Here is a 14,680-nt window from a genome sequence, read left to right on the forward strand (position 1 = left end):
AGGGGCAATGTTGGGAACATACAAGATTAACAAAATAAAACAGAAACAACAACAAATTGCTAACATTAAAAAAATGGAAAAATGTATAATACATATTATTTGTTTGACAAAATACATACCATTTTTATCTGTATTTTGCTTAAGGTTGAGACAATTTTGAAATGAAAACAATTATCTGAAAGATGAAAAAAAAAACTTACAATTCGTATTTCATGTTTACATAAATGCGGAATGTTTCTCAGTGTTGATTCTGGTGAGTTAATCTCAATAATGATTGTACTGGTGGATATATTTGCGCTTGTAATTATTCATGAATCAACAAATCCTTCTAATCCTTCTTCATTAGCTGACGTTGGTACTCCATATGCATTGGTCATGCAACAGTTCCAAATAAATATTTCTTGTATAACTTGTCGGCGGCGTCCTGCATTCGCTGCCAAACTTATGTTTTGGTGCAATTTCTTCAATTTTCTGATTCAAAGTATCTCGCAATTTAATTCAAGTCTCAAAAAAAGGTCAACAGATTTTGACCAAATTCAGCAGAAACCTTCTCTTTGAGTTGAAATCCACTCAGAAAAAATTTTAGTTCTGGAGGTGTCTTCGAAGAGGAGAAATGGGCTCTTGAAGGTGCATTTTCCAAAAAAGAACTCGTATTTTTTTCGCTCCTGTCGTTACCCAACCTGTGTACTCGTATTTTGAAGATTTTTCTTCTAGATTATTTGGCATTAATCATGCCTAAACATCGAAAGATGTAATTTCTGAAACTGGGGAAATATTTTGGAACTGAGTGGTGCCATATTTTATGGATCATTATTGCCAATTTCAAAAATTCGAAAAAATAGCTAAAAAATTATGACATTTTTTCAATTTTTTGAAATTTTTAATCATGATTAAAAAAATTGCCACTATTGTGTTCTAATAATATATTTCCTCAACAATTTCAAGAATGATATTAGTACATTTCGATGTTTTGGCTTAATCAATGCGAAATATTGGAGGAAAAAATTTTCAAAAAGCGAATTTACGTATCCTAAAATAACTGCTCAGTAGAACCCTTAAAGTCCCAAAATATTTTGGGTAGCGACAGGTTTGGAAAAACAACGATTAAAAAAAAAAAATGTCTCTTCTTTGAGGGCCCATTTCTCTGCTCCAGGGGCACCTCTGGATCGAAAATGTTTTATAAGTATTTTTCAACTCAAAATGAAGGACTCTGCGGAATGTGGTCAAAATCTGCAGATTTTTTTGTGGGGCGATCCACCCTAATGTGGGTAATAGGTATTTACGAGATGCTGTTCAATGTTGAAGGTAAGTAAAGAAATGCCTCCTCATGAATTAGTATACCTTCCAGTAAGTGTTTGAGTGCATATTACTTACAAGTTTGGGAACCCCTGCTTTCCAAAAGCTCAATCGATGCATAAAAGGGGAAACAGTTGCACCCTCGGGTCATCTTTATGCAGAATTCGACCTCTGGGTGGAATGGTGATGGTTATACTACGTAGGTTAGCTTTGCAAATGAAGCATTCTGTATACTGTTGCTCGTCATAGCAAATTCGATTCACTCAAAGAAGCATGAAAAAAAGAGGTGAAAAGAGTTGAAAACTCGTTTGAAGCAAAACGAATCTTGAAGATTAGTTCAACTCAAGAGTTCCACTCTTCTGATGAAGAATTTTGAAAAGATTTGAATTCGGAGAGTCTGATTTTTTTCTGCTCGCTCTGCTTCATCATACTTTCCCGTACAGTTTTCCTCAAACATTTTTTCCCACATCAACTTATATGGTTGAATGATGAAAACTTTTGATGGACATTCACTGGCTATTTTGTTTTTTGTTTTAACTTCTGAATTCTAATGGTGATGAGAAGAAGCAAAATCTTTCTTGCAGTCAGCGAATGTGCACTATAGGTCACGTTATAGAATGTCCACTGAGTCCGTGGTACATACTACAGTAAAATGGCGGTTCTGGAATAAATTCTGAGGGAGAAATTCAATGCATTTAGGTATGCAATGTAGTACATAAGTACCTAAGTTCAATACGAGTACATTGAAAAAGTTCTCTGAAATTTCTTGTAACTTACCCTCCTTCTTTGCCTCATCTTACCTCATATCAAGTTTTTTGTAACCCAAACATGTGGCATAGATTGAATGGGACACCCTGTATATTCAACGCATGTGCTATAAAGACCTGTATTCGTGATGGATGGATATTATTGTAAGATGTTTATCCACTTGCTCGACATTTTGATGGTACGTCTACGTACAAGTACATGTCTGTGAAACGTTGAGTGGAAATTAACTAAACACGGGGATGGGAACGCGATATTCAAGTCCGATATTAATAGTAAATTTACATAATTCAGCGGCGTACCTATTACTCGCGTAAATCATTATTCATTATCGTATATGTGTACAATTTACAGCAATGCTTCGTAAGCATATAAGCGGTTTAATTAGGAAATGAACAGACTTCCTGCCTGTGTTAGGTTAGTCTTGTTGGCTGAAATATTCCTAGGTACAGATTCGAGCACACATTTACACCCACATCGTTCAAATGGTACATACTTCTTTATTGTTACAAATATATCAATCGATTCTTGAGTTGGTTTTTGCAACTCCCATTTTTGAAATACTGTCCAAGTTGAGAATATAGGTATCAATCTGACAGGAAAGAAATCACACGAGAGAAGAGATATTGACCAAATTAATTATGCCAGAGATCCCATAAATAGCTGTGTTCCCTTTGATTGTGTTTTTAGCTCAAACATAAAAGTGTTCATCAGAAGCACGAAGATAATTGATCGTCGAATTGAATTTTCACATATCTTCCGATCGTTTTGACTCTTGTGCCTTATATATCGAGACAACATATGTATCCAAATAGGTATCTAGCCAGCTAAAATCGACACAACGATGAAATCACGAATATGGTAGTAATTTCGCCAAATATAGCGATCGCCTCCGGTAAAGTGAGCTACTCATTGATGTCGCTAGCGCTGGCTACAACTTGGAAATCGTCGTCGTCGTCGTCATCAACGTCCTCATCGTCGACCGAAATGATGACCTCAACGCCTAATTCTACCACTGTCATGGCAGCCTCTTCTCTGCCTTCGGCGGCACCACCTCCGCCACCATCGCCGCATCCGTATGGTCGACGTAGTCGTGTACGTAGCTATTCGTCGATGGCGTCTTGTTCGACGACGACAGGAGCTTGCGGAGCTAATTCCTTGAGTACTTCGATGCGATCCAGGAGAGCGTCGTTTACAGCGACACCGTTTGCCAGACGTAGGCATTACGCGGTAAGAAGGAAACGCAGATCGTCGTCTAATCGCAGGTAAGGGTTTAGACTGCATGCGATGATTATTTTTGCAAGAATTTGTCCAACATGTCTAGTTTGTCAATACATTAATGTATTGGTATTGAAAATTCCTTTCAAGTGACGTTGTCTCAGAAAACTGAATTCTAGGATCAGCCCTTTCAGTAGGTGCTCTAAACTCGAAGCTGTCTTAGTTCTTTGAATATTACAGTATGTTGCCTCAGATGTATCTTGACAGCATCGGTAGTAATTTTCTCAAAATGTTAGATGCAAGTAACATTACATGAAAACTCTCGTCTTTAATTACATATTATACATATGTACGAGTGTTAAAATTCTTCAATGCAGTGGAAATTGAGATCAATTTTTAATTTTCTCCAAAAATACTTGTATTACCCATTATAATATTCTGGTTGAAATATTCGAATCCCTCGTGTAATTTCACCCAATTTTGATAAGTAAAGTGACCTTTTTGTCAATTATCTCAAAATCATGACTCAATTTTGAGCTCAAAATTCTCCGATAATACACTCATTGCAAAATTGGAATTTCAGCTGAAATTTTAACACATTTTGATGTGTCGCCAAGTCACTTTGTTGTTTATTTCTCGTTCATCCAGGTTTCAAACACCAAAAAAAAAAAAAAATTCAAATTTGGAAAAATTGAATTTATTCTTTCATAAAATTTAATTTCTGTCGCTGACCCCTGACCAGCGGTGATGGACAATGAATTTACTTACTTATCGCCTGGCAAAAATGGCGAAAATGTTATTCTCGTCTGATATTGATCCCTTAAATCAGAATACTTATCATCGCATGAAATCAATTCGACGTTTCTAGATCAGATTCAGATTTTTTTGCAAATTTTTGAAATCTAATTATAGATCTAGAAATTTATAAGACAAATTGAAATTTGATAAAAATGTTGAAATTTCGCTAGAGACTCCATATTGGCTATAAATGGCAAAATTTAAGATTTTTATTATGAAAGTTGATAAGGTCACATAAAATTTATTTTCTGCTTACTTTTTTGTGCGTTCAATTCGTCCATTGAATTCCAGCCAAATACTTACCTATTTCAAGTATGATTTTCTCGTCGGATTTTAAATGCTAAATAAATTGAAGTAGGAGTGCATATAATAATAGTCAAATTCAGCTAGTGCAATTTAATTCTGTCCTTGCGGTGTCTTCTACTGGAACCAAATTTTATTATTTCCAGCCGATATGGAGGCTGCAGCTTCCAGCGAGATTTCAATTTCATTTTTACCGAATTTGTAGCAGTTGATTTTTGATTTTGGTATCTTAAAATCAGTTGAAACTCTGACTTTCAACTACCTAGCTACTCTTACTATCTAGTTCTCATCAATTGGGCATTTATGGTGAATTTAGGAAATTTAAATCTCGCTGGGGCTGGAGGCTCAAGTTGGCGGGAAATGATTCCCGACAGTAAAGAGCTTACCCCGACAAAAAAAGGATTCAAACGACAAAATAATGTATTGTAAAAAAGAGACATTTTACCGACAGAAATAAACGTTTAGAAATATTAAAATTGTACCAAAAAAAAAACGAAATAAGTGAGGTAAAAAATTGCTGTTTAGGCTATAGAAATACCTACTTAATGCTTTTGTGAACTTTTTTTGACCTCAGGGACGAAGCGATGAAAAAACTTTGAAAATTGTAAGAAATTCAAGAAAGTTGAGAAAATACAAAAATTCCAGCAATATTTTATTTTCTGAGTTTTCAAAAATTCCAATTTTTCACAATCATGTATTTTACTCGTAATTATCGTTCATTTTCCGTCTAAATCGCCTATTTATCCTCAAAATTCTTATTTTTTCCTAAGCTTTTGCCCTCGATTCGCTTGGGCCAATTTGGTTCTCTTCTACTGACAATGAGTTACAATATTTCACTCAAATTTCTTTGAAAAAACCCCTCAGTTGATTTTTTGTCAAAATATGTACAAAATATACCTAACTGTAATTGAATTGATAATGTTCTGTCGTGTATGAAATTATTTTGGCGTTAATACTGCTTATTTCGTTATTAAATCGTAGTCGTTCATAAATACTTTATTGTCGGGCTTCATCTATCGTACAACTTCATAATTTTTCGTTGTTCATTCATCTTTTATGAACCAAAAAATGCTTGTCGTGATGACGGTCTTTTTTGTCGTGCAAATTCTCTACAATTTTCCTCAATGTATTTTTTTCGTAGGACGCTTCGTTTCGCCTCTAGATCGATTTTTATGAATCTTGTTTGCAAATTTTTTAAAAATTCATTTCTAAGAGTTTTGGTTTTTTGTAAAAAAATCAAAAACTAAGCATCTTAGAAAAAAAATAACGACATTAAGTCGATTGGAAATTTAATTCTCTACCATTTTTATCCAGGTAATTTTTTCGTAGGACGCTTTCTTTTCGTCTCCAGATCGATTTTTATGAATCTCAGTTTGCAAATTTCAGTTTTCAAATTTTCAAAATTTGCGAACTGAGATTCATAAAAATGGATCTGGAGACGAAAAGAAGCGCCCTACGAAAAAATTAAATCGAGTAAAATTGCAGAGAATTGAATTTCCAATCGACTTAATGTCATTAGTTTTTTTCTAGGATGCTTCGTTTTTGATTTATTTACGAAAAACTAAAACGTGAAAATCGGAATACTGACTTTTTGGCCACTCTGTATATTATGTTGCCTCAGCTGTATCTGGCAACATCGGTCGTGATAATTATTGTTGAATGCAAGTAACATTACATGAAAACTCTTGATTAACATTTAAAAAAATGAAATTTTTCGAGTCATGAATTCAAATTTTTAAAAATAGAAATCAATTAGGTATACTACAAATTGTCGGCATATGATTAATGGGTGATCCATATGTATCCTGCGAATGCAGGTCTACTAAATGATTTTCATAAATGGACATTTTATACTGAGCTGAGTCGGTTGATCCTACAGGGAACTTCATGAAGGTGTGCCCCGAGGATTTTGATGGAAAGTGGTCTTCGATGGTACCTCTTGGCCCTAGTACCACACCATTAAAATTTTAGCTTACAGTTTTGAGATTACGTAGCTCCAACTGTTGTAAAATTTTGAATTTTAGAATCCACCCCGACACTCACGTTTTTTCCCACGGTATTGTCGTGGGAAAATTCTGACTCACGCGCTTGACCAAGTGTTATGTTTTATTTTATTTCCGACGACATTTTTCATATTATTACATATATTTTTCGAAGATTATTCTAATTCTTTATTTCTGATGACAATTTTAATAATCCTCGAAAGATGTAATAATTATGACAAATTTTGCTGAATGGGAAAATGAAACTTGTGCAAGCGCCTATTAGGTCAGAATTTTCTCACGACGAAACCGTGGAAAAAACCTGAGCATCGAGATAGCGGTTTTTGAAAATTTCAAAATTCAAAATTGTACTGTAGGAGCTTGACTCAAAACTGACAGTTAAAATTTGAATAACGTGGTACTTGGGCCAAGGGCTACCCCTGAGCCCACTTCCCATCCAATTTTCCGGGGTACACTTCATGAAGTTCCCTAGCTAGATGAAAAGTGATGATAACACTTCTTTGCTGAAAATTTTGTGTAGAATAGTTTTGTGAAGACGAAGACGCGAGAAACTGATTTTTAAATTGTAGGTGAGTACATTTATCTATTCCTCGATGAAATATGAAAATTTTCGTAATATTCATACTACCAGTTTTTTTCTCACCACTTTCGCAGCAGATCGGACTACATAATTGAGTATTTATTTGATTTATTGCCAACTTGAGAATTTCCGCAATCGTGTCAAATTAGGAGAAAAGCGTCCTCGTGCCACCAGTTGATAATGAGATGAGTTTCCTTCGTTTTTTTTCATCGTAAATCGCGTAATTTGAAGTAGGTACCTAGTCAAAATTTGGAACTAAAAATTACGTTTCGAAAACGCATTCAAACTTTGATAGGGAGATAATTTTAGAATAAACTTGAGGTACGAGAGAAGTTCCAGGCCCAACTGCTCTCCTACCTAACAAAAAACACTATTTGAGTACCTATTTTTAAAAGCAAAATATTCGAGTAGGTAAACATCCCCAAATAATATTTTCCAAAATACAGGGGTGACCAAAAGTCAGTTTACGCCATCAAAAATCACATATAATTCAAGAACTAAGCCTCCTAAAGAAAAACTAATGACGTTGATCTGATAGGAAATTTTATCCTCTATAATTTTCTTCCTTGCTATTTTTCTCTAGGATGCACCGTTCGCCGGGAAAAACAACTTTTATGTCAAAAAACGTGAATTTTTTTTAAAAAAAGGTAAAAAAATTGGGAAAAAAAATTTAAAATTAATTCAGCAGTTAATTGATAATTAATTCAATTTCAGCTATTTTCAACCTGATTCCGATAGAGAATATAAATTTCAGGAAATTTTTTTTTTTTCGATGAATAAGTTGTAACAAAATATCAGTTATAAAATGCTATTGGTCAACTACAAACTGATGAATTTCCAATAATTCCGTTTTTTTCAATTATTCTCATTTCTGCAATAAAATGTTGTCATTTGTGTGCAGTTTTATGAATTAAAAAATGTGACCGAATTCAACGATTACTTCACAAAGAAAAAAACTGCACCGGAAAAAATTCTAAATAATATGAAGAAAAAATGCAGGGATGAAAACCAAAATTTTCAACACTAACTGGAAAAGAACTAGAATCAACCAGAAAATTTTCGGGGAAATAATTTTAAATTTTTTTCCAATTAGCCTTTACTGAAATCAAAAAAAAAAAAAAAAAAAAAAAGGAATTGGAACCCAAATTTACAATTTTTATGTCTCTAACCATAAGGTTAATTATGGTCCATGAAATTTGAGACAATTGAGACAAATTTTGCCCTTTTCTCTCATTAGTCATCGATTCATTTTTTTTATTTTAAAAATAATATGATTCTTGAATCCTTGACAATGACAATGCATATTGCAATTATTGCATAAATACCTATACATGCGGAAAAAACAAAACTATTAATGAATTTCTCATTTCTCACACTCTGAACTTTGTCTGGATGGATCTGAAAAATCCTTGAACTCCTTGAAGGAGACAACTAATTATATTTATTTTTGAAAAAATGTGCAGTATTTTTTTAAATTTCAAGAAATTGTCTCAAATTGGCTCATTCGCAGATTTGTTATTGTTACCTACACCTGTTGAAAAAATCAGACGAGTGTGACGTCACTTTTAAATGCCCTATTATACACGTATTTCGAAAATATGCATTCAAAAAATTTTTTAAAAACCAAGAAAAACATTTTAAATGCCATAATCTAGGTAAGTGTTTGTTTACTGTTTACGAGCATTTCCTTATTATGAATGAAAATGCTGAACTCTGGTGAGTATTTTGGTGAAAATGTATCATAGATTTCCATGAAAATGGAAATTGAAAAATTTGAAAGTTTCCGGAAAATTTCCAAAAAGTTTCCATTGAAATTTCCTATCATCTCTAGATTCCCATAATTTGATGAAATATAAATAATCTTTTCAAATTTTTTTTTTCACAAATACGTCAGACCCTTTGGGGGGGGGGGGGTGCTACCAAAATCAAATTTTGTAAAAATGAAGAAAAAAATTAAGTGATATGTCAAAATGTAGGTTTTTTGGGTCGAGAAAAACGAATCTGAGGTCCTTTTTCCCTCAAACCCCTTGGGGAGGTGCTACCAAAATCGAATTTTGTAAAAATGAGAAAAAAAATCGAGTGATATGACAAAATGTACGTTTTTTTTTACAAAATCTGACTTTGGTAGCACCTTCTCAAGGGCCCTCAAGAGTACCGAGGAAAATAAGTACCTCGGTTTCGTGTTTCTCGACCCAAAAAACCTATTTTTTGACATATCACTAGGTTTTTTTTATTTTAACAAAATTTGATTTTGGTTGCACCTCTCCAAGGGGTTTGAGGGAAAAAAGGACCTCAGATTCGTGTTTCTCGACCCAAAAAACCTACATTTTGACATATCACTCGATTTTTTTCTTCATTTTTACAAAATTTGATTTTGGTAGCACCCCCCCCCCCCCCCTCAAGGGTCTGGCGTTTTCGTGAAAAAAGATTTTTTGACGTGTTTTTTAAAAAAAAAATATCGTTTATATTTCATCAAATTATGGGAATCATGTTAAAAATAGCTGAAATTGACTGCTAAAATAATTTTAAATTTTTTTCCCCAACTTTTTTCATTTTATTTTTTTTTTTAAATTCACGTTTTTTGACATAAAAGTTGATTTTCCCGGCGAACGGTGCATCCTACAGAAGAATGGCAAAGAAAAAAATTTTATTGTAGAGGTTAAAATTTCTTATCAGATCAATGTCATTAGTTTTTCTTTAGGAGGCTTAGTGTAAACTGACTTTTGGGCTCCCCTGTATCAATATTTCAGTTTTGGGATTTTTGTTTCATCAAGCCATATTCTACACTAAATTTTTGGCGTTTTATTTGAAACCCTCTGACAACGATATTTTTTTCGTGTGAAGGGACGCTGTTCTAAATGAAACATACTGAATATCTCCACCTCTCAAGTAGAAAGCGTCGTAATAATTTTCTGCTGATGTCTAAAAAATTTCAAGCTTTATTTGATGGGGAAAAATTATTGGAGTGGGGTTTTTTGTTCATTCATTTGCAGAAGTCTTAATTAATTTTTTTTTTTTTTTAAATTTAACATCAATGTACATTTTTTAATGAGGTAAGTTTTAAGTTAGTACTCGTATAATGCAGTACACCGTAGGTTAGGTACTTCTAGATCTGAGGTCTAGGCACTGAAATGATTTCATTCGGTGCATTTAATGTACACCCTGTAGTGCTATCGATGTGGAGAAGGAGATAGTGTGTACGCATATATACGAGTATTTTAAAAATGAGACATCAAAAACTTCTTTCTATTATCATATTTTGTACCTCCAAAAGATAAGAAATTTTTACATCGAGCGAATGCGAATCTACGTAGTTGTGGGATTTTTCCTGCAGCATTGTTAATCGCTTATCGCTTCGAACTTCGAAGCGATTAGCAAAGGCAGTTAGTTTGCCGGATTTTTCATGCTTAGTTCGTTTCTATCTGCATTATTCGCTTGTTGCTGTACGTTTTTGAGGGATAAAATTCAAAATTTCGAGTTAGTTGTTCGTGAATTTGTCAAATTGTGTGTCTGGTCGCGTCGTGTTATTGTGTTGTTTTTTACAAATCGATGTTCCTGATTATAATTTTACTTGTATGTCTGAAAGAAGAGTTTGCCAGTATTTATCCATTGGTTTGATGTGTAATTCTCATCTGGTTGTTCAGCTGTTGCTTGTAGAGTATGGTGAATTTAATTGAAATTTTCTCTTCAATTTTAGCGAATTTTTTGTTCGATTGTTCATTCGCGTTTCGATTTTTCAACGATAATGGTTACTATTTTTCCATCGAATGGTGATTTTTTTCAATCTCGATATCTCGCTATGAAAAATGGTTGAGAAGTTTTCGAATACTTACTTGCTGAGTATGAATTTAGTTGATGAAATGTTCGGTTGAACGGAACGAGAAATTGGGATTCTTCATGCATGGATTACATACCTATCCTAGCTGGATTTGTTCGACGTACAAAAATACATAATTTAATCAGCATCGAAAATCATCGATTCGATATTTCGATGGTTGTTTTTTTTAAAAAATGAATCTTTTAAGCAAGAATTTTGTGTTTATATGTATTTTGAGTTCGAATTGTTTCTTCAATGGATATCTCTGTTACGTAAGGTGCTGCCATCACGAAAGTCGAACTTCACATTTTTTACGTAAAATAATATGTAAACTATGAGGGAAAAAAAATGAAAACACACCCAGCGGTGTTTCTCCAATAGGAAGGAAAACATCGACGAAAAACTGATGCCAAGATATCGTGTGAGTAAAAATGCCTTTTTTTCGTCTTGTTTGTTCCCCCCATACATTCTTCGTGTCTTTCAGCTCATCCTCTTCCTCAATTTCGAAGCTCGAAGGTGAATGAGAATAGAAAATGTACAGCTACGTGCGGTGTAACTTTACACATAAGATGACAAGAATACGACAACGATGCATGTATGACGTAGCTATTTATTCGTAAACTCTCAGGGACTACATGAGTACGAGAATAGAGTACATTTTCTTATAAAAAAGTGATTCTGTTCGCGTACCACTAAATCATGTCTCACGGATTTTACACCTCGTTGTCATCGTCATCGTATTCATCTCGCATACTTGGATTTTCCCAGTCATAGTTTGTAGTACTGCTGCTAACCATAGGTTGTAAGTCTAAGTACCTGTCTGCCTACTACTGACTGCTTTGTTGTTGTCGTCTTATTCGCGTCTTAGCTGTTCCTTTACTTGAAGCTAAAGTACATAGGTAAGGTACATACATACCTACATTATGGTGTTCCTTATTTTGTAAAATTTGAATTTTCCACCTCCCACCCCCAAAGTTGTGACCTCGGGTGAGAAAATAACGCACTATTTTTTATTTTCCCCCTATCTGCAAATTAATGAGTTTCACATCCAATTCTTTTTTCTATTTTTTGAGCTTCTCAATTTTTTGATTTTTTTTTTAATTCGCTCGTTTTTAGAGGCGCGACTTACTGCAAGTTCGCAAATTTTTCAATATTTTACTATTTGAACAACTTCGAATTCACGTATATTGTTAAACGCTTGTCTTGTTTGGCCATGGCCACTGGCCAGCCTCAAACGGGTCAGTTTGGGAGGCTCATTTTTAGACACCAAAACGGTTGAAAGACCGGGGAAAGTTTTTTTTTTTGATTTCCTGTCTGGAAGAATACATTTTCGTACATTTTGCTTTAACGTACGTATCACACAGCAATAGCACTGCTGGTTAATGCTTACTTACAATTATCGATACCTATCATTGATTCTGCATGGAATACTATTTGGTTTATCAGCGTGGGTCCGAATTGAAATCCAATGATAGTTTCCAATTCGTCGGCCGGATTTTGGTTGCTGAAAATTAATTCTTTTCATTTCGAGGTACCCATCGCCATTTTTGATTTTTCCTAGCTCTTGAAATTTATCTCGAACGTGCGAGAATTCATTAAGATGGCTAAAAATCGAGTTTAGGCTTATTCTCGACCTGTTTAACAAAATTTTCCAAGTTTTCTTGAACTAATTTCTTGAAGCACGCCTCGAATGCGTTAATTTATGAGGAAAAAATTCAAAAGATGTATCAACAAGTATCTGTTCGAAGGGAAATTGTTGAAATTCGCACGATTTGGTCGTTTCTTGTCTCTAACACCCCCCCCCATCACAACCGATCAAACTTTCACCATTTCGGATTATTTTAGAATCTCCGTCGCAATTGTTTCGGTTTCTGTCCGAAATGGTAAAATTCGAGTTTGCAGAGGGGGGGGGGGAGTTCGGACAAGTTGTGGCCTTTCTTTCGAATTTCAAACATTTCTATAAGAACTGAAAATTTCGTCTTGTATCCTAGGCAGTTGAAATAACACCTGAAAATTAGCTCAAACGAGGATAAAATCATTGAAACAGGTCGAGAATAAGCCACAACTCGATTTTTAGCAGCTTAAATTGATTTCCGCGCCTTCTAGAGAATTTCAAAAATTCTGGAGGAATTCGATAATTGTGCTGGAGGCTCCAGAATGGCCGAAAATTGTGGAATTCGATTCGGGGAATTGATATTACTTTCATTAAATTCAATGCAATGCAGAGTTGCGTGAAATAGACGCGGGTGACATCACAAGAATTCAATCGACTTCGGATGTTTGATGCATTGTACTGATGCGTTTTTTTTTTTTTTTTTTCGTAATTTCATATTGTATTTAATTACTATGCAATCAAAGAGTACGTGCTTAAATAGCAAATATTAATTTTTTCAAATGAAGCTGTACTTACTTGGAACATTCGGGAAAGGAAGTATTTGTGCCATCAAATGATTTTTTGCTCAAATCTCTGATGTTGAGGATAAGGTTAAAATACTGTTGGGGATTTATAAACCGAAACGAGTTATTTCAATTTTTTCATATCATTCAAAACAGGAACTCAGAAACAATAATTAAACATGAATAATTAACTCTTTTTTTTCATTTTTTTCAATCAGTTTCTTGTCTCTACTTCTTTCGCCCCCTCCGGATCCAAATTTCATCATTTTGGGTCATTTTGAAGTCGTCGTTAGAATTTTCGATTTCTGCAGAATTTTTCAATGGTTCGAAATAGTGAAATTTGAGTTCAGTGAGAGGGGGGGGGGATGTGGAAAAGGTTGGAACAAGCTGTGTCGTTACTTTCAGATTTAAAAAAATTTCCATAAAAACTTTAACCATTTCTAGTTTTTGAATTTTGTGCCTTACACCTTGTGCTAGGCAGTTGAAATAACATACTCGTGGTTGCTGCTACCTGGAAATCGGCCCAAATCCCAAATGAGAAGATCAACTCCCTTGAAAACAGACCGAGAATAAGCCACAACTCGATTACGAGTACCAGCTCAAATTGATCTATACGTCTTCTGGAGAAATTCAAAAATTCTGGACGATGAGGATTTCTTTGCGTAATGGTTCATTGTCGTTAGATTGGTTGAAAGACACTGCGATTTGTCAGCTTTCCTTTTGGATCCAAGTTCGGTTCGGAGTATAGTTGATGTTAGTTTCATTTTTCTAATCACGAAATCTGACTTTAAAAATCAAAAATAATACCTTACTTTCAAATGAAAGATTTTCCAAACCTAAACACCTGAAAAAACCGCAAGGCTTAGTCTGGCTTACAGCCGTGGATAAGCTTTATTTATATATTTTCGGTTGAAGGTTAGGTTTTTACAACTTCTTTTTTCCTAGGTTTCAACTTATCACGGAAAATTGTTTACTTGGAAGTATTGAAACTTCACATTGAAAAACATAAATGAGTCATAATAATAAGTAACTAAAATACTTAATATTTTTCGAACTGTTCTACCAAATTCAAAAAACAAAATTTCGTACCTTTTTTGTGTATGAGGATTTCGGATGTTTGATGCACTTTTGTACAGATGCGGTTTTTTTCATAATTTCATATAGTTAATTATGTACTATGCAATCAAGGAGTAAGTGCTTAAGAGCAAATGTTAAAAAAGTATTGGGTAACAAATTTTTTCAAAGGAAGGCACTTGGAACATTCGAGAAAGGAAGTATTTGTATGTTACGAGTATCAAAAGATTTTTTGCTCAAATCTCCGATGTTGAGGATAAGGTTAAAAATTTTAAATCCTATTGAGGATTTTTGAATTGAAACAATTATTTCAATTTTTTCGTAACATTCAAAACAGGAACTCAGAAACAGGAACTCAGAAACAATTAAACATGAATAATTACCTCTTACCTACCTTTTTTTTTTTCAATTTTTTCAAGAAGTCTTCTT

The 14,680-nt window shown here is 34.0% G+C and overlaps 1 protein-coding gene across 2 annotated transcripts in view; it reads left to right on the plus strand.

The window, feature by feature from the left end:
- The window catches only part of LOC135835348 (eye-specific diacylglycerol kinase-like), a 700,104-nt gene that overhangs the window by 184,990 nt on the left and 500,434 nt on the right, over positions 1 to 14,680 (plus strand). The window contains exon 2 of one of the 2 annotated variants that reach the window (XM_065349560.1): positions 2,752 to 3,326. The exons of the other annotated variant lie outside the window; for it this stretch is intronic. Coding sequence (XP_065205632.1) covers positions 2,920 to 3,326 — 407 coding nt within the window. The 5' untranslated portion in view covers positions 2,752 to 2,919. The remainder of the gene's footprint in view (positions 1 to 2,751; positions 3,327 to 14,680) is intronic. 2 annotated transcript variants of the gene reach the window in all.

The sequence above is a fragment of the Planococcus citri genome, chromosome 2 (genome assembly GCF_950023065.1).
Source record: "Planococcus citri chromosome 2, ihPlaCitr1.1, whole genome shotgun sequence".
Lineage (NCBI taxonomy): Eukaryota > Metazoa > Arthropoda > Insecta > Hemiptera > Pseudococcidae > Planococcus > Planococcus citri.